At 45.7% G+C, this 22,245-nt stretch overlaps 1 protein-coding gene across 5 annotated transcripts in view; it reads left to right on the top strand.

Moving 5' to 3' along the window:
• Positions 1 to 17,992, top strand: part of GDPD2 (glycerophosphodiester phosphodiesterase domain containing 2) — a 118,350-nt gene extending 100,358 nt beyond the window's left edge. For 4 of the 5 annotated variants that reach the window (XM_030209649.1, XM_030209644.1, XM_030209646.1 and 1 more), the window contains 3 exons: positions 4,052 to 4,134; positions 12,969 to 12,997; positions 17,229 to 17,992. In XM_030209649.1, coding sequence (XP_030065509.1) covers positions 4,052 to 4,134; positions 12,969 to 12,997; positions 17,229 to 17,278 — 162 coding nt within the window. In that variant the 3' untranslated portion in view covers positions 17,279 to 17,992. The remainder of the gene's footprint in view (positions 1 to 4,051; positions 4,135 to 12,968; positions 12,998 to 17,228) is intronic. The other variant, XM_030209648.1, reaches the window with a different exon arrangement.
• Positions 17,993 to 22,245: the final 4,253 nt, after the last annotated feature.

Here is a 22,245-nt window from a genome sequence, read left to right as displayed (position 1 = left end):
GAGGGAGAAGATCAGGGCTGTGGGTAGAGACAATGTAGGAGATTACGGAACTTGCAACTTGACCTGGGCTTCTACAGCCCAGGTGACAGTGATGGTTCCATTATTTTGAGCCAGGCTGTGTGGATGAGTACATTATGCAGAAACCTTTTAGTCAATAATCAGCTTGTGGCAGTCAGCACTTTTAAAAACACTGGCTGCCACAGGCTGATTTAGACCCGGATTTTCAATGCCGGGCATTGTCCAAGTCATCAGCAGCCGCTGGGGGTTATGTGGGCACCATTAATACTCAGCACCAGTATGTGGATATTTTATTGGTCAGGTTAGGCTGCTAGTTTTGCAGTCCGACCTGCCCAGATAAGTGCCATTCTGCTCCCACACTTGCCACGGTGGTCAGTAGCATCTTTGGTTAAATGCCACTGAATATTAGCCCTGGACACGGTCTGTGGGAGTTAATCGCTAAAAAAGTTGTTTTTCTACTCGGTAAACTCCTGCAGAACATCAGCTGCATTGATTTAGTTTCTTCTCCTCTTCCCTAATTTGTCTAGAATTAGGAGCAGGTCTAGCTAATACCAGGAGATTTATGCTAAATAACAACCATGACCATACTTACCAGAAAATCACCAAAAAGATTTGTATGCTTAAAATTGTCTTGTAACCACAAAACTTGAGGCATTGAAACATCAGTACCCTTCCCCGCTGTTGGGCCAAACTCTTCTCTGTGCTGTGTACACAGATGTTCATGCCAGGGTAGAGTTTTTAAATCTAGACAATTAGCCTGAAGGTCAGCTTCAGGGCCACTAGAACAGGGGGTGCCACCCCTTCTCTGTGGGGTGTAACAGGGCACTCCTCCCCCATTGTGCTTCTCTCCCCTGCTCCTTAGCATAATACTACCCTCTCTGACCCTCCACCTCCCAAGCTAGGGTACCATGAAGTCCTGTGATGCCCCAGCCCACTAAATTTGCACACAAATCACTGCCTTAATCTGTTTAAACTTTGTGAAGTATGATATAAGCTGATATTCGTTGCAACTTTAGCCAGTTAATTATGGCTCAATGTCAGACAAAGTAATTTGCTTAAAGCTAACTAGTTAATTTCTTTGAATATCTATCACAAACTTTCATTTGCATTGATGTAGCAGATTTCATTTAAACAGCAACTCTAGACTGTACATATTGTATCGTTTATCATTTATAGTTTATTTCTATTTGCTATTAAGCCAATTTAGTTAGTGAAGTGTGGTGACCAGGAGAATATTTATTTGGCTGATCCCAAAAGAACCTGTTTATAACAACAGGAGGCTCCTAAATTGTATTGATGAGAACTTCTAGTACACTTTAGGAGGGAAATTCTGAATATATAAAAGGGACAGCCCAGTTTTAAAATGAAGGTCTCTTGGCTTTAGCCTCCTGAGCCCTGACCACATTGAGCTAGGGAGAGTGGTCCAGCCTGAGGGCCAGATGAAATGACTACTGCACAGCCATTTAGCCAGCTCAGCAGCACCTTAAAGCTACAGAAAGAATCTTGAGCAGCTGTACAGCAAGCTGAAGTGTCGCCCAGACCTCTGCTCTGTATTAATCGGGGACCCCAAGCTCCAGACTGAGGGGGAAGGAGAAGGCTGTACAGCTTTTTCTGCTGCTGCTGCCTTACAACTGGGAAATGAAAGACCTGCCTTCCATATCCTGCAAGTCTACCAGAGCTCAGCATCTGCCTGACTGGTACCCTTTTGGGACCTCCAGAACTCGGTAGCGTACCAAGGGTGGGGCGGTCCGCCCCGGATGCAAGCAGCAAGGGGGTGCATGGAGCAGTCACATGGCTGTCGGCTCCGTCGGTCCCCTGCCCCCTCTGACGTTACTTCCTGTTCCAGGGCAGGGGACCAGAATAGCCGACAGCTGAACGACTGCTCTGTGCACCCCCAGGTGGTGAGGATGATGCTCTTCGGGGGGGGGGGGGGGTGATGCCCTGGGGGTTGGCATAGCAGCAACCCGCCCCGGGTGGCAGCCAACCTAGGTAAGCCTCTGGAAGAACTAAGGGCCAGATGCACTAAGCTTAACGAGCCAGAAACGTGGTTTTTAAACTGGTTCTAGCCAGTTTAGCGCATAAGTAGTAAACTGGGACATGCACAAAAGGGTTCTCCGAGCCATTTTCCTGTCATGGTAGCAGCTAATGAAAACGGAATGCAAATGAGCTAATTACTATTATAATGTGAATGCGATGCGATGCGATGCACTATCGTTTCCAACCCCATGCACCGTGGAAAACCTAACGGGAGGTCTGCACCTCTCGTTGGGGCTGCTGTGAGTGGGACCCATGCAGAGGAGGATGACCATCGCAAAAATCGGAAGAAAAAAAAAACGTCCAAGTGCTCGTCAGGGACGTCCTTTCAAGTGCTAACACTTAGCACTTGAACACTTGGACGCCCTTCACTCAAAAAAGGACATCCCTGACGAACACTTGGACGTTTTTTTTTGTCAGACTTTGTGATGGGCGTCCTTCTCTTGGACGCATTTTTCTTACGATTAAGGTGCCCGAACTGAAATGACCACCGCCAGAGAGAATCGGGGATTGGGATGTGCGAGGACATCCAAATCAAAACTATTTGGACGTCCCTTTCGATTATGCCCCCTAGGTCTCTTTCAGCCAATCAACACGCTGTGACAATTTAACATCCAGATTGTGCTGTCTGTATGTAAGATTGGTGAGAAGGAGAAGTTTTAAAGAGAGAAAGAGAGGACTCTTCATAGAGCCTCAGTTACTGGGAGTAAAGTGAAACACTGTAAAGCAGGGGCATAGCTACATGGGGCCACGGGGGCCTGGGTCCCCGTAGATTTGACCCTGGACCTCCCTGCCGACGACCCTCTCGAACCCCCCTCCCGCTGCCAACCCTCCCCTGCCGTCGCCGTGGGCTACCTTTGCTGGTGGGGGAGGGGTGCCGCGTGCCTGTCCGCTACGTTCGTTCTGTGATCCCTCTGCCCCGGAACAGGTTACTTCCTGTTCTGGGGCAGAGGGAGCATGGAAACGAACGAAGCGGACAGGCGCGCGGCACCCCTCCCCAGCGGCGTGCACCCGGGGGAGTTCCTTCGCCAGGGGGGGGGTGTCCTTTCGCCGGGGGGGGGGGGGGGAGGGTCGCGCTGCACCCGGGGGGTGGGGCGCATCGGCGATCCGCCCCGGGTGTCAGTCCCCCTAGGAACGCCACTGCATCTACCTACCAGCTTTTCCCATCTCCCTCTCATCCCCTCTCCAGCAATAGTATTGCCCCCTTTGTCTGTGTTTTTCCCAAGTTTCCTATTCCCCTCCTCAGTCCTCCATTCCATCTTTTGTACTCATCTGCTCTCTACTGCCTCTTATTCCCTCACCAGTCCCGGCTCCATCCCTGTCTCTCCTTCCTTCCCTTGCCTTCAGGCTATTCTTCTATACCCCATATCCTGTTACCTCTCTCTCACCATCTTTTTAACTTTATTTCCACCCTCACTCAATCCCTTGGGAGACCATCCCCTTCCTCTTATATCTTTCCCCAGTACCCCCATCCTTTTCAATGCCTCTCTCCATTCTTCCAGGTCATTCATCATACCACATCTCAACCTTTCCCCACACATCATTCCCATTCTCTTACCCATCATTTCACACCCTCACTCATTCTCCCAACCCTTTAACATACCCCCCACCAATTACCAAGTACTCACTATCCCCTTAAAATTCCCAATCTATCTTTTCCATGTGTAATTCCTTGCTCTGCTCTCCAGCACTCTCCCATTCAATCACCAAGTCCAGTCATCTTCTGCCCTGTTTCCCTTCTTTTCCTATCCTTAGCCCCATCCATCTTCTGCTCTGTTCCTTTTCTCACCTCCAGTCCCATCCATCCCTCCTCTTCCCCATCCTCCATGTCCCATCCATCTTCTGCTCTTTACAGGGTCTCCTGCCCATTTGATGTTTATTCTCTTTCCATGTCCACCAACATTCCGTGGCCTCATATCACTGAACCTTGTTGCATGTTGAGAGGTTTTGGCCCAGCGCAACAGATTCTCATCCTTGTTTTTCTCTTCCTTTCCTGTAGCCCCCAGATACATACAGGATGATCTGGATCGTCGTAGACTGTCTCTTATTCACTGTCATCCTCTGGGCCTTCATCCTCCAGCGGTAGGTTCTTTTTTATCAAGGTCAAACCAAACGGGTGAAAATGGAGGTGAGGGTCAGAGCATCTCAAATGATAGGGTCTGGAGGGACTGTGCCAGAGCTGCTTCTGTTGTTGAGTGAATATAAATTCTGAGTTTTTCTGTTTGAGAAATTGTCATTTATATTTAACCATTCACAAGCTGCATCTTGATGCCTAACTTTCGACAACCTTAATAGAATTATCCCAACAGGGACTAGGAAGGAAAAAACAGATGTTTGGAGACATTTTTGTGCCCTGGAAGATCAACACTTTGCAGAATGCATTGTAAAAAGCATGTGAGCTGGGGAAAAATAATTTGCCGTCTTTCTAGATAGAAAGAAAAAGGAGGGTCAGGTGTTAGCCTAGTTCCCTGGCTGCTGCCACCAGTCACAGAGGCAGGCTACAATGGAGGAAATGGGATGGTGTCTTACTGCCCTGTGCTGCCAGGAGGCAGGCTGCATCCAAAGTGGGTACCCAGTACCTGGGAGAAACGATTGCATTGGATGATCAACCTTTGCGGGTTGTGGAGAATCTTTCAGCCCCAAGTTACACAGTGCTCAGCGGGAAATCATTTAGTAGACAAGCGATTCCCCTCCGTTCACTCATTGTCCTGCCTGGGTAAAGGCACAGCTAGACAGGACAGAGGGGAGGGGCATCCATTTTACAAGTGACATCTGGAGCAGCAAGAATGCCACACATGCACACTGCTATCTCACTAAGTGAAAACAGAACTGTGATCTTGGAGATATTGAAGAAAACCCTCCACAGTAACAGCATCAAACAAAGGTTCCTTAAAACTATATCTCTACTATAATAAAAAGCACCTCCAACAATCCAAGCAAGCAAGGCTGGCAGCCCGGAAGATCTGGACCGGACTGGCCTGAAATCTGGAACGGGTGACGGTCCACAGCAGCCACCGGTTCTGGCCACCAGAGGGCGAGGTGAGCACAGACGTAACAGACGTCGAGGGCGGTGGACATATCAGAGGCGTGAGGGCGGGGCCGAGAGAGATGGTAACAGACTGACAAATCTGACGAACCTTACGAACCCTTCACTTCAATGAAGCCACGGAGTCAGCTTCACAACATTGCAGGTGCGTTTTATTACACTACACAGCTCCCTAATTTTGCACTTAAACATCGCAGGGTGGCTGAAGGGGGGGGGGAAGAGGGGGGCAACTACCCTGGAACTGGGAGGGAGGGAGAGAGGGGGCAACAACCCTGGAACTGGGTGGGTGGACCCTGGAACTTGGAGGGGGGGCGGGCAGACCCTGAAACTGGGAGGGAGGGGGAGAGGGGGGCAACGACCCTGGAACTGGGTGGGTGGGAGGGAGGGTGGACCCTGGAACTTGGAGGGGGGGCGGGCGGACCCTGAAACTGGGAGAGAGGGAGGGAGGGGGCCCCTGGCACACACTCTCATTCTCACACACACTCTCGCACCCAGTCTCACTCTCTCTGTCACTGTCACGTTTTTCACAGAACAAACTAGGATCGTGAGCCCTTGGGCCACTGCCGAGGAGCAGCAGTGGCAGGCAAAACCACCCCACACAAGGATAAGGCAGACCTCTGGCAGGGCCAGCTAGACTTCACCTGCACTTGACCACTGTTCCTTAGGAGTTGAGCCCCTGGGTGCAGGTGGCCGGCAGGACTTACCGGACAGGGCAGGAACTGGAAACCAGCAGGATACACACAGGGACTAGAACACACAGGGAGGCTAGGCAGAATTCTAGACTAGGACTCTCAGACAGACAAGAGACAGAACTGAAAGCTGCAAGCAGCCACTGAAACAGGGAACAAACACTGATAGACAGGAGACAAAACTGAAAGCTGCCCGGCAGCCACTGAACAAGAAACACAGGCAACCAAGAACTAGACAAAGACATACAAACAAGAAACAAGACTGGAAAACAAGCAATACAGAACAAGAAGCTACACAAAGACTAAACTAGAATCAGGCAAGAATTACAGACTATAAACTGGACTAGGCAGAAGTGCACCAGCACCCAACATACCAGGGACCTTAGACGATGCAAAGGCAAAGCAGAGAGTTTCCAAATGGCTAATAAGCCCAGCAGCAGCTGAGATTCAGCTGCAGCAATCACCAGGCAGCTACGGGTGCTGTGCAGGCACAAACAAGAAAGACAAGTCTGGCAGCCTGGAAGATCCGGACCGGACTGGGCTGAAGCCTGGAACGGGTAGGAACAGCAAGACAGTCTTTGGCAGCCACTGATTCTGGCCACCAGAGGGCAAGAGGAACACAAACCAAGACACAGGCAGAAAGCATACTGAAGCAGAGAGAGGCTCAGCATACACAGGTGCCGCACAGAAGAGCAATCAGAGCCATGCTGGAAGCAGCCAGCACACAGAGACAGAGCTAACTTAGAAAGACCAGACAGAAGCCAGCTTAAAAGCTGACCACCAGAAGTAAGGTAAGCCTGAGAGGGGTCACAACCACAGACGTGACAGTCACACACACTCACACATTCACTCTCTCTCTGTCATACACACTCACACATTCACTCTCTCTCTATCACCCACTCACTCTCACACACACTCTATAAAACACACACACTCCGAGGAAAACCTTGCTAGCGCCCATTTCATTTGTGTCAGAAACGGGCCTTTTTTCCTAGTTTTCAATATTTTTGTAGACCATCAGAAAGTGGGTGAATCAAACTTTCCAAGTGTAAGACAAAACACTTACACACCACACTGAAGTTCCTCATCGGTCCATATTTTTTTATATAAATAAACTTTACAATCTCGTATATGCTGAAAACACACATCTTAAATTCATGAATATGAGCTGGTGCCTCTCATAGTTGAAGCTTAAAATCGATTATACTTCTGCCCGACATAGCACTATATTTTGCTATCATAGCTGCGTCAGGGTAATCTTTGCTCATATTAGTTTGGTACACTGGCTATTCAATATATAAAGTATACGGAACTGATAACAGCAAAGATTATCCTGATGCAGCTATGATGGTGAAACATTGCACTAGGATAGTATTCTAGGATAAGCAGCATAAAATCTGTTGGAATCTTGGCAGGTACTTGTGACCTGGATTGGCCTCTGTTGGAAACAGGATACTGGGCTTGATGGACCTTTGGTCTGTCCCAGTATGGCAATGCTTATGTGCTTATGAGTAATTCCTTGGGATGGACATCTCTATGATCAGTGGTTAGGCTAGCTAGTCTGACTTCTGTGGTATTAAATGAATGAAAATACTTTTAAAACAGAGAATAGTGAGAGTTCTGGTATCCAATGGATTGCAGGACCTGAGGCAGCCTGGTTTTAGTCGAGGCAGGTGTCGGACAAATCTAATTAACTTTTTTGACTGGGTGACCAGAGAGTTGGATCAAGGGATAGCGCTAGATGTGATATATTTAGATTTTAGCAAAGCCTTTGACACAGTTCCGCACAGACGACTAATAAATACACTGAGCGCCCTCGGTATGGGCCCTAAAGTGACTGACTGGGTTAGGAACTGGTTGAGTGGAAAGCATCCAGTTCAGACATCCATCATCCCTAATGATGTCACTTCCTTCCTCTTATGTCCACAATGTAGTTTATTTTTACATTAGAGTCCTCGGTTATAAGACAGTGGCAAGTAGAGAGGATTCTGAGCATTAGAGAGGAGTCATGAGTTCAAGATGGAAAAATTATGTTCTTACCGGATAATTTTCTTTCCTTTAATTATACCAGCCCAATCCAGACTAATGGGTTATGTCCATCCACCAGTTACTTACCAGGAAAAAATTAAAGTAACTGAGAAAAGCAAAGGAAACTCTGTGCTTTTTTTTAAAATAAAGAAACAGCTTACTTCAGAAGGGGATTGAAGGTAAGAATACTTGCACATTGCCACAGAGAATTCCGCCGAGCCTCAAAGGTGTCAGGTAGGGGACAGGAGGGACCTAGTAGAACTAAGTATCCCCTAGCTGGAGATGAAGGACCCAAGAATATTGGATATCATCGTAAAAGGACCCAACTCCGGGTTACCAGCACACCCCTTACTCAACTGTCCCCAGCAGAGCTGGGGCAGGAGTTAACCAGCCATTATCCAGAGGAGCTGCACATCCACTCACCATCCGCTAGGAGACAGAGAAAATACTGAGGATTCCAGGCTGCATGATACCCTTAAGGAGCAAAGTCTCCTTCAGCTGGTGGATGGACATAACCCATTAGTCTGGACTGGTCTGGTATTGATGACAAGGAAAGGTCTGTTTACAGATGACATTCTCTCTCTTTATTATTTGCCACAGTAGAGTATCCTGAAAACCTTGAGGCTGTTGACCCAGTATGAGGTCTTTGTGGTTCTGAAAATTATTTTGGAGAAGTCTGAGGCTATGCCATTGAACAATACTTTGCTGTCTCTAAATTGAGAGGATCTTTTGGTGGGAGCGTGATAAAATAAGATACTAGAGAGTATGGATTTCTAAAGACTTAAATACTGAAAGCTTTACTTGTTAAATGTCCAGGAAACAGTGGGCAAATTATTAAGCAACTCATGCTGTGGAAGGACTTACCACTGTCCTTGCTGAAAATGGTTGTAAAGCTTACATTGCTACCCAAGTTATAGGTGACCCCTTTCTGGTTAAAGCAGATAGGTATTTCAGAAAAAGGGCACAGAAAGGACTCTGTTCTATTGGGGATTTTTATGCAGATGCAAATAGCCCTTTGAGTAGCCTTAAGCAACTGTGTCAACAGTATGAGCTAAGAAGGATTCAGTGTTATGCTTATTTGCGGGATAGGCATTATGTAAGCATCTTACAATGGGATGGGGAGATACTGAGGAAAGATTGAGTGTTGGCGGAGGAGATGAAGCCAAAGAGGGGAGAGGAAAAAATTTCATTACCCACTGGTACCAGGCTAGTCAAGAACAAGGTTATTGCAGAATTTAGGGCAGCACTGGAGAAAAGAACTGGGATGAAAGCTTACGGCAAAGGACATACAGGGATGATTGAGACTCAGTGGACTCAAATCTTACAGAAATGCAGTTCCACATAATTAATCACTGCTTTGTAGATATGGAGAAATGATTTAAACTGTGGTTTGTGTCCTCATATACGGGACACTGTCCAGCACTGGCCTTAGTTCCTCACAGCTCAGTCATGGTCTAAGCACCACCCAACAATCAACATGCATGCAGTCATTAAAGTTTTGTTTTTATACCATCCTCTTTCTAATTAGAGATCCTCTGTGTTCTACATCTATGCAGATAATGTTCAGCTACCCATACCTGTTGAACCAGACTTTCCTACAGCCCTGAATAAACTGACTAATTGTTTAAAAACAGTGCAAGAACAGGCTAAAAACAACAAATATTGCCTGAACCCAAGTATAACTGGGCTCCTTTGGGTCTCTAACGTGAACTCCCCCTTAAATCACAAGCCAGGTACCTTGGGGTGCAGTTAGACTCAACGCTTACACTGATCCCCCAAATCTAAGCAACCTTCAGGAGCTCCCTCTATCGCAGGAGTGGGCACCCACAGCCCTTGAGGGTCACAACCCAGTTGGGTTTTCAAATATGACAAAAATATTCATTGTGGAAATCATTTGCACACAGTGGAAGCAGTACATACAAATCAAATCACATAGATAATCATTGTGGTAATTTTGAAAACCCAAATGGGTTGTGGCCCTTGTCAACCATGGTTGCCCAACAGCTATGCTGTCTCGATTGATTACAGTAATGCACTCTACACTGGTCTGAGTACAAAGGGTTTGTACCAACTCCAGCTGATTCAGAATACCACAGCAAGACTGATAGAAGGTTGTAAGCGATGTGATCACATCAGACCATTTCTGCAATAACTTCACTGCTACCAGGGCTACATTTAAAACTCTGTCTGATCTTCAAAGCCCTTAAGAGAAATAGGCCAGAGTGCTTGAAGAACAGGATCATTCTCTACACACAGCAAAGGTCGCTAAGGTCCTCCCAATGAATATCCTTAACTATACCCTCTCCAAAGGAAATATGCAATGTGACACCTGGCAACATGGTCATGTTGGGTCATTGATTTCCAATAAAGGGTTCATTTGCATTGAATCTCTAGTTGTCTTCTCCATTGGTTGGCCATCTCTGCCATTTTGTTGAAGCTGAACAACAAGCCTTTTTCGGAGTAGCCCCCACACTCTGGAACACAATCCTAGAAAGGCTTCCCTTAATGAAAGACTATCTCTACTTCAGGAAGCAGGTGAAAGACTGGCTCTTCTCCCAAGCCTTTAACGGAAGAAACAATTAACTAGCAAGTCACACACACAAGGACTAACACTGGCTGCACATACTGGAGGACTTGCTTATCCACTTCTACCCTAGCTGAAATATATTTTCTGTTTTCACGTACAATTTTTACTTATTTCTGTCTATCTTATCTGTCTGTATGTTCCACCTTCGCTTAGAATATATGAAGCCCATTTAGATTTTTGAATGTGTACTGCATCGGCATTGTAAGTAAGATACTATGCAATAGTGTGTATTGTTTAAATATTTTTACTGGTGTAATTCTGTATTGCATACGTTTGGTTTATTTTTGCTGTTTACCACCTTGGATGAATTTCTTCAAAAAGGTGGTAAATAAATAAACAAATAAGAAAAAAAAAGACGGTGGAAATCATGTAGCTGGAGAGAATGAACATCGGATATGGAAACTGCCTGGGGCTGGGAAGGATTTTATAAACTATTACGACAAGAGCAGCAATGATGAATTGAAAAATGTTTTTCCTGGATTGGGGAGGGGGGGATGGGAGGGGTGATATGTGGTGAGTTAATCACATTGAGGAAGTATGAACATAAGGAAAAGGGAATGGGACTTGATATGCCACCTTTCTGTGGTTTTGGAACTACATTCAAAGCGGTTTACATAGTATATACAGGTACTTATTTGTACCTGGGACAATGGAGGGTTAAGTGACTTACCCAGAGTCACAAGGAGCTGCAGTGGGAATCAAACCCAGTTCCTCAGGATCAAAGTCCGTTGCACTAAGCACTAGAGCGACGTAGGGAGAAGGGATAAAAATGATACAGAGCAAGACTCTTGTAGAAACAGGATTGTATCTGTAAAATTCTCAGAAGCGAGTGTGATTATGTCTGTTCTGTGCTTTAATAAAAAATCTCAGACTTATATATGTAAATCAGCATACAGGTATAAGCAGTGAATTGAAACAGGCACTGCATATACAGAAGTTTCCATACCTGCAGCAGCAGGCATAGATTTCAAGGAGACGTGTTGTAGATGTGGTTTGGGTCAGCCATCAGAATGGACATTGTGTTCTGTATTACTGGGAAAATGTCTACATCTTCACCCACTTTGAGTCATGCATTGCTGCTTTCCATGTGGACTGGGGAAGAAGGACTTGCAGAACTTTGGAGCTCGGTTCCTTTGCACCTCACTTTGAACATGAAATCCAGCATTTACATGTGTACGTAACAAAATGAACATTTCTACATGTACATGAAGTCCTGCGTGATGCTGCTCTTCGTAATGACTTCTGCTGCTGTTTCTGCTACCAAGCACAGGAATGTTTTTCATTTGCTTTACATATTTTATGCTCAGGAATCCTTCTGTGTTTAACTCATTTTTATTAACAACAACTCCTTGGAATATACAATTATTACTTGTTATAACTAGGTATTTCGAATACACTACCAGCTCTACTAGCACATTACAAAATTTTTACTTCCCCCCCTTCCCCCCCTGCTCCCCAACCTTCCCAACCCATCCCACCTCTAGACCCCCCTCCCTCTCCGTCCTATTCCCCCCTATTACCTTCCCCTCCCCACTTCGCTCTGCTAACTACATTATTGTCCACAAACACTGTGTCTATCTGTTTATTATGCGGCTCCTCGCCGCCGGGGTCAATGTGTTCCAGAATGGGTTCCAACAGTTTTGTAATTTCCAAATTCCGACGAGAGATCTCTCGTTCCCATTCTCTCCAGCCGCGAGAGTTGGATCATCCTTAGTCTCCAGTTCTGTACTGTAGGGCTATTCCTAGTTGTCCACTCTGCTAGGATCGTTTGCTTCGCCACTATGATCGACTTCCTTATGAAGCTTTTCATGCCTCTTGGTATGGGTGTCAGCAAATTCACCCTCCCAAACAAAATTGTTGAATCATGGCGTCTTCTTGCTTTCCACATAGTCAAAATCTGTTGCACCACCTCTTTCCAAAACTTACCAACGCTAGAACATGTTCAGGAATCCTTCTATAAGATACTATTCACCTAAACATCTGTTTTCAGACCTAGATGCCCTGGACCAAATTAGGTTGGTCTAGTCCAACTTAAGGTACCAGCTGTGGTTTCTTAAACTGCGAATGGGAAGAGTCTTTTGCATTTTGTAGACCTCAGTGAAAACAGCCCATTTAGTACATAGTAGGAATTATGTCTTCTCGTGGCCTACAGTGGAATTCTGTGCCAGAGGTGATTCAGTCACTTCCGAAGAATTGTGTTTTTGTAGAGTAATGTAATTAAGTGTGTTGAGTGCCTGGTGGCCTGCCAAGAAGTGAGAGGCTAAATAGAGCTGTTTCTCTCTTCTGGCTCTGCGCTCTGAAATGTACATGTGAATAACTCCTCCATTTAGTTAAGTTTACCTCAGATCTTGTCAGTAGTAGCTTACTGTGAGTTACGTTCAGGTAATTCCCTGTCCCTGGAGAACTCACAGTCTGTCTGTACCTGATTCAATGGAGGGTTACGTGACTTGCTGAAGATGACAGAGTTGAAGTGGGATTTGAATGTTTTTCCTGGTTCTCAGCCTCTGCTCTAACCACTACGCTACTCCACTCTTATGCTGATTCTCTTCAATGTTCTCATTTACAGAAAATGTTCCAGGAAGAGAGACACTTCAGGTAAGCTAAGCAAAAACTGTCACCACCTTCAACCCTCTGTCTCTGTCCTGCCATGGCCTTGTGTTCTCTAGGGTCTTAGTGTCTCCCATTCTCCTCTCCATTGCTCTCTCTCTCTCTCCTCCTGTGAGAGGAACCGGCCAGGGCATGGGCGGCCATAAGGGATTGGTCCCCTGGTAACGTGAGTGCTCAGAAAAGCAGGTTAAAGTCTGTGTTACTCTTCCCTAGCCTCACAATACACGGGTTAAATACATAGTAACATAGTAGATGATGACAGAAAAAGACCTGCACGGTCCATCCAGTCTACCCAAGAAGATAAACTCATATGTGCCACTTTTTGTGTATACCTTACCTTGATTTGTACCTGTCTTTTTCAGGGCACAGACCGTATAAGTCTGCCCAGCACTATCCCCGCCTCCCACCCACCAGCCCCACCTCCCACCACCGGCTCTGGCACAGACCGTATAAGTCTGCCCAGTACTATCCCTGCCTCCCAACCACCAGCCCTGCCTCCCACTACCGGCTCTGCCACCCAATAATGGCTAAGCTCCTGAGGATCACATTGAACTATGGAACAATGGCAGCTTTCCTCACTGACCCCTCTGTGGGAGTCCGTGTGTAGCACAGAACATGAAGCATAAATCCACAAATACACTACACAGGGCCAACTAGGGTGTACACAGACTCAGAACAGGGGCGCAGAAATCATGATTAGCTGGAAACTCAGGAGATGGACAAGGACCAGGGAATACAGGAATCCCAGAGAAAGCAAAGACACTTACCTGTAGCAGGTGTTCTCCAAGGATGCCAGGCTAATTATTCTCTCATCTGGGTGACATCTTCAGACGGAGCCCAGTGCGGACGCTGACTAATTACTAATTCTAGCAGTGTCCCACCGCGCATACTCTGGTGCCTTCCCACCTGGGTCCTCCAGTCAGGTAAAAAGCAAAAAGCCTATAACTAAATTCAACCCCTAGGGGAGGTGGGAGGGTATGTGAGAAAAAGTGGCCTGCTGTCCTCAGAGAACACCGGCTACAGGTAAGTATCTTTGTTTTCTCTGAGGACAAGCAGGCCGCCTTATTCTCACATCTGGAAAATCGTTGCTACCAGGCTCACTGAAAACAAAAAAGCTAGGATAAATTGAGTCTTGAAGCGTTGAGACTAAAACTTCAATCAGCCTTAAACTATATGCATACTAGTTGTGTAGGTGCAGCCTGGAACAGAATAAAACTGGGTCTAGGAGGGTGGAGTTGGATTCTAGACACCAAACAATTTCTGCAGAACTGCCTGTCTGAACCGACTGTCGCATAAGGTGTCCTGATCCAAACAGTAGTGGGAAGTGAATGTGTGGACTGAAGACTTCATTGCAGCCTTGCAAATCTCCTCTATGGAGGCTGATCTCAAGTGGGCTATCGATGCAGCCATGGCTCTGACATTGTGAGCTGTGACATGAATGTCAAGAGTCAACCCAGCCTGGGCATAAGCAAAGGAGAAGCAATCTTCTATCCAGTTTGAAAGTGTGCATTTGCCGATGGCCACCCCAACTTGTTGGGGTCAAAAGAACCAAAAAGCTGGATGGACTGTCTGTAGGCTTGAGTCCGCTCTAGATAGAAGGCAAAGGCTCGCTTGTGGTCTGAAGTATGCAGTACACGTTCACCAGGATGGGCCTGAGGTTTTGGGAAAATTTGACAAAACAATTGACTAGTTAAGATGGAACTCAGACACTACCTTAGGAAGGAGAGTGTGTGAGGAGGACTACTTTGTTGTGATGAAATTTAATATACGGTGGATAGCTACCAGGGCCTGGAGCTCACTGACTCTACGAGCTGAAGTGACCATCACCAGAAACACAACTTTCCAAGTCAAATACTTCAGATGACAGGAATTCAGAGGCTCAAAAGGAGCTTTCATCAGCTGGATGAGGACTATGTTGAGATCCTAAGACACAGTGGGAGGTTTAGTAGGGGGCTTTGTCAGCAACAAACCTCTCATGAATTGAACAACTAAAGGCTGTACAGAGATGGACTACTTACTACTTAACATTTCCAAAGCGCTACTAGGGTTACGCAGCGCTGTACAGTTTAACATAGGACAGTCCCTGCTCAAGGAGCTTACAATCTAAAGGACAAATGTACAGTCAGTCAAATAGGGGCTCCAACACCGTGATAAGTGCAAATTGCACTGAGATGAACCCTTATAGAGTTGGTTGGGGCAGTTCAGTCAGTGGCACAAGTGCCCTCAATACCAAAGCGGGAGACCCTTGCAGCAACTGCGCCATGTGGAGCATGCTGTGGAACCACTCATCAAAGATGGGCATTAGCAAAGGCATGGGAGTCGGGGCAGAGACAGTCTGAGAACATGCCGGTTCCAAACCAGTAGTGGGGACTGGGCCACTTGGTGACTTGTGCACCGGCACATCTTCCAAGGAGGGGGAGCGCTATTCCTGGTGCTGGCACTTCTCAGGTATTGCAGGAAGATCAATGCTTATACTTCTTGGGCTTCCTCCAATTCATAAAGCCTTGATCCCCCGGTGCCGATGAGGACGCCACTGAATCCATACAAGTCCTCGGTGTCGGGTCCGATGCTGACCGGTCTTGGGGCCTGCTACCAGTGCCCGGTGTCAAAGCAGTGCATTCCCAGTGGACGCCAAAGTCGGAGCAGCCATGGATATTGATGCTGCTGGTGCTGAAGTCCATGGTCCGGCCTTTGATGAGTCAAAAAGATGCCCCATTTGAGCCACTTGTACCCCGCTGAGTTCTCACCTGCATTTTTAAACAGAGGTCACAATTAGAGGGGTCATGATTTGGCCCGATGCACCAATTGTGCGGGTCTGTGGCAGAAATCAGGTGATTACACTTGGTGCACTTCTTGAAGCCAGAAAAAGTATCTTGGCTAAATTAAACATGAACAGGTAAAAAAGGGGCAGTATTCAAATTAAGGACGGGGCTGTGGCCTAATCACGCACCAAACTGAAAAATAAAACTTGAAGAGACAAAAAATCTAACAAAATCTGAGGGGGTTAAGGGAAAAATAGAAGCACAAAAAATATACTTGAAAAATAAACAAAAAAGCCCACATGGCAACGCACAAACAAGTCTTAGTCAAAAAACACAGCATGAGGGAGAGAACACAGAATGCGTCCTTTCAGCTCCATGGAAAAACACAGACTGGAGGACCAGCACTTGCATGTCAGGAGGGAAGGCACCAGCGCATGCGTGGTGGATGCTGCTAGAATTTTCTACTGTACTCCCTAGTCAGCGTCTGCACCAGGCTTCATCAGATGACGTGAGAATAAGACGCTCTGCTTGTCCTCGGAGAAGCACAGATACCACAGTTAATGACCCGGTGCTGGTCATAAGAACATAAGAATAGCCCCAATAGTCCTTCTAGCCCAGCTTATAAACCATTGCTCTCTGGGCCAATCAGATGAGACACATGGAGACAGACTAGAAACAGAAGGGACGGGGACACTGTTCCTCCTTCAGACAGGGAGCCTCACGCGCAGCACAGCATTGGTTAATCCACCTCCTGGGCCCCAACACACTCCCCTCTCCTCCTGGAGCTAGCACTATTGACAGGACACCCAAAATATCACCACCCCGCTCTCTGCTTTATGGCTGCTTCTCTTCATCTTATTCTTGGTTTTTCTTCATAATTTTTGTCCTAATATGTTTGTTGCCTCCTTAAAGGAATCAGCTTCAGGTTCCTTGAAAGCAAGTACGATCTTAATTTTCTGTAACAAAAACCAGGAGGGAAACATTACTTCTGCAGGCAGGAGTTTTGATCTCTGTGGCTTGTGCTAGCTTCACAATCTTTTTGTCCCACCAAGAATAAGAAGTCTTCCAGAGGAACAAGGGGCAACTATGGACCCCCGGGTACTGGCCTAGGGGAGGGGGGTGCACTCAAGGGGCACCCAACAGTGCTGAAATCAAAAGAATGTGCAGAGCCTTTGAGCCATTTGCAGACTAAGGCCCTGCCAGTTCCCCACCCCTAAGAAATAGGGAGAGCTCCCATTGCCAGACGTGAAGTATGAGGGGTGTCTCTGTAAGCCTGCTGAGGAAGTCTTCTCACCGGGCAATTTCTCCAAATGGGTTAGTTTTGCACAGCCCTGAGAAGTGTGGGGGGGGGGGGGGGGGGGGGGGGGGGGGGGGGGGGGGGGGAGGGGGAGGGGGTTCTTAGCACCAGGAGAGTCCACTCACTAATAACTATGTGGTTTTTTTGTATTTGTTTGCAGTCTCAGATACAGCTGTACTTCTAACGCAGATACATAGCATTCTGGAGTGATTTTCCTTCAGGCTCCATGGAGGTTGCAGCTCACACCTCAGCAGTGGCAACGTGCCTGTTGTTTTGGGCTTCAGAGGAGTCTTATGAACATTAAAACATTGCTATTGTCCCCTTTGCCAATGGCACTATGGCACTACCCATCCTGGTGTCTCCTGAATGATTAGATAAGCTAATGTCTATATTTTTAGCAGTGAGTGATAAATGTAGCATTGATGCTGTTGGGGGTGAATGGTGGTGAGTGTGTCTGGGCTAGTCTGTGCCCATACTCGGAGCATGTGCAAAGTGCACATTTTACACTGATTTCCAAACAGAGGTCACTTCATTGTTTCTCTTTGAAAATTAGTGTCAACTCTGCTGCACTTGATTTGAAAACCACACCCCAAAGCTGTTACTTTGTAAACCAAGGATGTTTAACTGAGATTATTTTGTACCTAGAGCCCTAGGTCAGGGACTCTGTTTGAACAATGCTGGTTTTCTGGTGAGGTGGAGACACTCTCTAGGACTGAGCAGCAGAAAAGCTGGACTTAAAGCCTGCTTTACAGGTGGTTTCAGCCAGGTACAAACTGAGGGACCTGTTTACTATAGATTGTTATCTCTCACACTTTTAGTAAAACACTTAGATTGTAAGACCTCCGGGGCTGGACCTAAAACTACCTGAATTTCTAACACTTGTTGAGCTCAGATCTGGAAAACTGAATAAAATCCATAAAACGATTTCAGACCCAGGGAAACCCTAAAAGCTGTACAGCCTGCTCTATAAATCAATATAAACAGAAATGGCAGCACTTTCCCCACAGTATGAAAACAGCACAAATAGCTGAAGAAAGAGACACTGAATACAGCACAAAGAGCTGAAGAAAGACCTTAGGAAATGAGACAGCAAAGCAAAAATAGCTGAAGAGAGACCTCAAGGGAGGAGACAAGTATAAATACAGCACAAAACATATCTGAAGAGAGCACTCAGAGGAGAAAGCGACACCCCGAGACAATCCGGATATGAATAAAGCATGCACACATGAAGAGAGATTACAGGGAAGGAGACGGCAGCACCTGGGACATGTTTTCAACATATGAAAACAACACAAATAACTGAAGAGAAACCTTATAAAAGAAGACTGAAGTCTGATAACAACCAAAGCATGATTAAAGCATTGAAGAGAGACCTCAGGGCATGAAACATCAGTGCCCTGAGCAACCCAAAATATGAATACAGCACAAAACATATCTGGAAAGAGTGCTCAGCAGAGGACAAAACAGCAGCTTAAAACAGGGTATGAAAAGAGCATAAGCACCTGAAGAGAGATTATATGGGATGAGACAGCAGGACCAACATATGAAGTCTGGCCATAAAAATGTGAAAATGCTGAACAGAAAAATGAAAATAGTTTTGATCACAAAAGAAAGACAAGAGCCAGTAAGAAATGAAGGGGACGGACGGATCACAGCCACATCTGATGCCAGGAAGCGCTGGAGCTCAGTTGCAGTTTATGGGTCTGGTTTGGGGAGAGAGGTGTGGGTTTATACATTTTTTTTATACTAGGTGCAATGGTGTTCCTACTTGAATAAACTTTTCTTAGAATGTGTGTGAAAACACATGATTGTGCTGAGAGAATTCCCTGGACACAGATGAATTGTTTGGTGAACTATCTGGGTCACGGTGTGTTTGTTCTGAATGTAAGGGTTACACAGAAAATTGAAGACAGATACAGACCATATGGCCCCCTCCAGGCCATCTACCGTACCTTCCTCTCCCTTACAGATCCTATGTACTTATTTCACGGTTTCTTGACGTCAGATACAGTTTTGTCTCCACCACTTTCACTGGGATGTTGTTCCATGAAGTCACCACCCTTTCCATAAAGAAGTATTTCCTTAAATTACTCCTAAGTATATCCCCTTTCACCAGGGCTGTGCCAAGGGTCTGTGGCACCCCCCTGCAGGAGATCAGTTGGTGCCCCCCCCGCAGACAAACAGTTGGCACCCCCCTTCCCCTCCGTGAAAATGATCGCTGCCCTCCCGCTCCCATGTCCCAACTGCCCGTCCTCTTTTCCCCCCCAAGATCCCTTTTAAAATTTACCAGCGAAGGCGCGCCACAGCGTCAGTGAAGGAGGCGGCGATCCCGACGTCTCTACTAGTCTTCCCCCTTCGCTCAATGTCCCGCCTTCTTCTGATGTCATTTCCTTGACGTCAGAAGAAGGCGGAACTCTGAGCGAAGGGGGAAGACTAGTAGAGACGTCGGGAGCGCCGCCTGCTTCACTGACGCTGTGGCGCGCCTTCACTGCCGGACGGAGGTAAATTTAAAGGGATCTTGGGGGGGAGAAGAGGGCGGGCAGTTGGGACGCGGGAGGGCGAGGTAAGCATGGCGCGGCGGGGCGCCCCCCAGAGGACGGCACCCTCCTGCCGTGCTTACCTCACTTACTGTGTTGGCATGGCCCTGCCTTTCACCTTCAACCTATGCCCCCTCATTCCAGAGCTTCCTTTCAATTGAAAGTGACTCACCTCCAGTGTATTTATGCCATGGAGGTATTTAAATGTCTCTATCATATCTCCCCTCTCTTGCCTTTCTTCCAAAGTTTACATATTGAGATCTTTAGTCTGTCCCCATATGCTTTACGATGAAGACCACCAAACATTTTAGTAGCTGCTAACTCCATCCGTATTTATTTTTTTTAATTGAGAATTTAACTTACATCCAAATAATGACGTAGAAAAACATCAGAAAACAAAAAATAGGAAAATATACAGCAGGCATACTTATCTACGCAAAAAGGAAATATCTAATTTCACAACCTACATCTCCTTTGCTGGTTGAACTTCATTGGCTTCTGATAAGAGCAAGAATAATTTTTAAAATAAGTTGCTTTGTTTTTAAGATTTTAGAGGGTTTGTGCCCATCCAGTCTAACTTCATTAGTCATACTATTGTGTGATGGTAGAGCACAACATACTTGTCACTATCTTATGCTGAGAGTCTCTTTGTCTAGAGGAATCAAACTTAAAGGTTTTCAGGAAAAGTCTGCATTATTTTCAATGACTAGCACTTCCTGTAGATATTAGGACATCCTTCTTCCTACTTTTGTTTCCAGAAACAATTGAAGTCTCATTTATTGACTAAATTTCTGATATGAATTGTAGGAAGCCCTCTTGTAATATAGATATTAGGTAATTATTGTACATAAGTAATGCCACACTGGGAAAAGACCACGACAGTGGCCAATCCAGGCCAAGGGCACCTGGCAAGCTTCCCAAACATATAGGGCGTGTGTCAAAAATTAAATTACTGTAAGGGCCATGCAGTAGTTGGGCAGTAACTCAAAATTGACACATGGGTGCGTGTAGGCGCCTTCGCAGCTTAGTAAAAAGGCCCCTAGGTCTGCATCCATATCACAGTCTTCCTATTATATTACTCATAAAGCATATTTGATCCCCTACAAATTACCAAAGCTCCCCTCTAATACTAATATCTCTCCCCTTTGCTGGTCATGCAAACTGTCATCTGGAGATCTACATCACCTTATATTTTAATGTCCCAATATTCAACTATTGTAGTCAGCAGATTAGGAAAAGATCATCTTCATTATACCACTAGAAATCCCTAAACAAATAAAATACAGTATTATCATTCTACGTTCCTCAAGCCCCGACGTACAACTCCTTGAATGCTATTCCAAAGTATTTAACGTCATGTTGGCTAGAGCGACTCACCTAATTATTCTTCATTGGAAGGATAACTCAAAAAGTGAATATATAGAAAGGTCGTACCTATGTTCCATTAGAAAATATGAATTAGCAAATTCTTTACGTAACCACAATTTTTCTCATACTCAAAAGACTTGGTGCCCTCCAGAAAATTTCTGTAATAATAATGATATATAGGTCCTGACTATAGCTGTTTCTATATATGATGTAACTCATCTATACTATTATATATAAATACACAGTGTCATGTAATTCATTCCATACCTATTTGAATTTCCCATAACAAAATGTTGTTGTTTACATAATTGTTATTGTTTGCTATTGAACACATCTTATAGATTTCTGACAAAAATTTGAATAAAAAGAATCATTAAAAAAAAGAAAGAAAAAAATAATAAAATTCATGCCAAATGTTCTGGCAGCACACATTAAAAATGAATGCTTGACACCCTCTCCCCCCCCCCCCCCCCCCATAAAATCTACCTGCAAATTGGGAAAAATTCAGAAAAATCTAAACCAAGGGCCCTGTTTACTAAGCCATGTTATAGGCGCATTGACGTCTTTAATGCACGTTAACCTTGTACATGCCTACAATATCCCTATAGGCGCCTACATGGTTAGTGCACGTGCTAATTGTAGGCATGTTAAAAACACTAATTTGTCATAGTAAACAGGGCCCCAAAAGTTTTTTTGGCTGTGTACATCGCTCGGGCAGTGCTTCTCAACTCTCTCCTGTATCGTTCAATCAACATGAATGAATAAATTGGAGACCAATTAAAGGCAAATTTATGTCATGCATATTAATTGTGGTAATTCTGAAAATCCAATTGGCTTTCCAGGAGAGAGTTGAGAAGCACTGCCTTAAGAGGGTGAGAGAAGGAAACATCGACTGGCTCACCTTTATCCACATGGTTTTTGGTGGGGTTTGGAGGGCTCACACTTTCCACCACAAGTGTACCAGTAGAGTAGATTATGGGCCTGGGTCCCCTTCTCTAGGGTGCTCTGCACTAACAACTAGGCTACTCCAGGACCCACTTGCTGTTCTAATAGAACTGGCCATAACATCTGAAGCTGTCATAGAGACTGGTAAGTACTGTTTCTTCACATCTTTGGGGTGTGTGAACGGGTCAGTGACCACTGGGGGAATAAAGTGGGGAGTCATGCCTTAATCCCTCCAATGGTCATTTAGGGCACCTTTTTGTCATTTACTCATGATTGAAACAAGTCTAGATCAAAACGTCAAACTTTTAGCCTTGGATGTTTTTGGGT

Source organism: Microcaecilia unicolor, chromosome 7 (assembly GCF_901765095.1).
Source record: "Microcaecilia unicolor chromosome 7, aMicUni1.1, whole genome shotgun sequence".
Classification (NCBI taxonomy): domain Eukaryota; kingdom Metazoa; phylum Chordata; class Amphibia; order Gymnophiona; family Siphonopidae; genus Microcaecilia; species Microcaecilia unicolor.
Note: the sequence above shows the minus strand (reverse complement) of the source record. Positions and strands in the feature narration are given on the sequence as shown.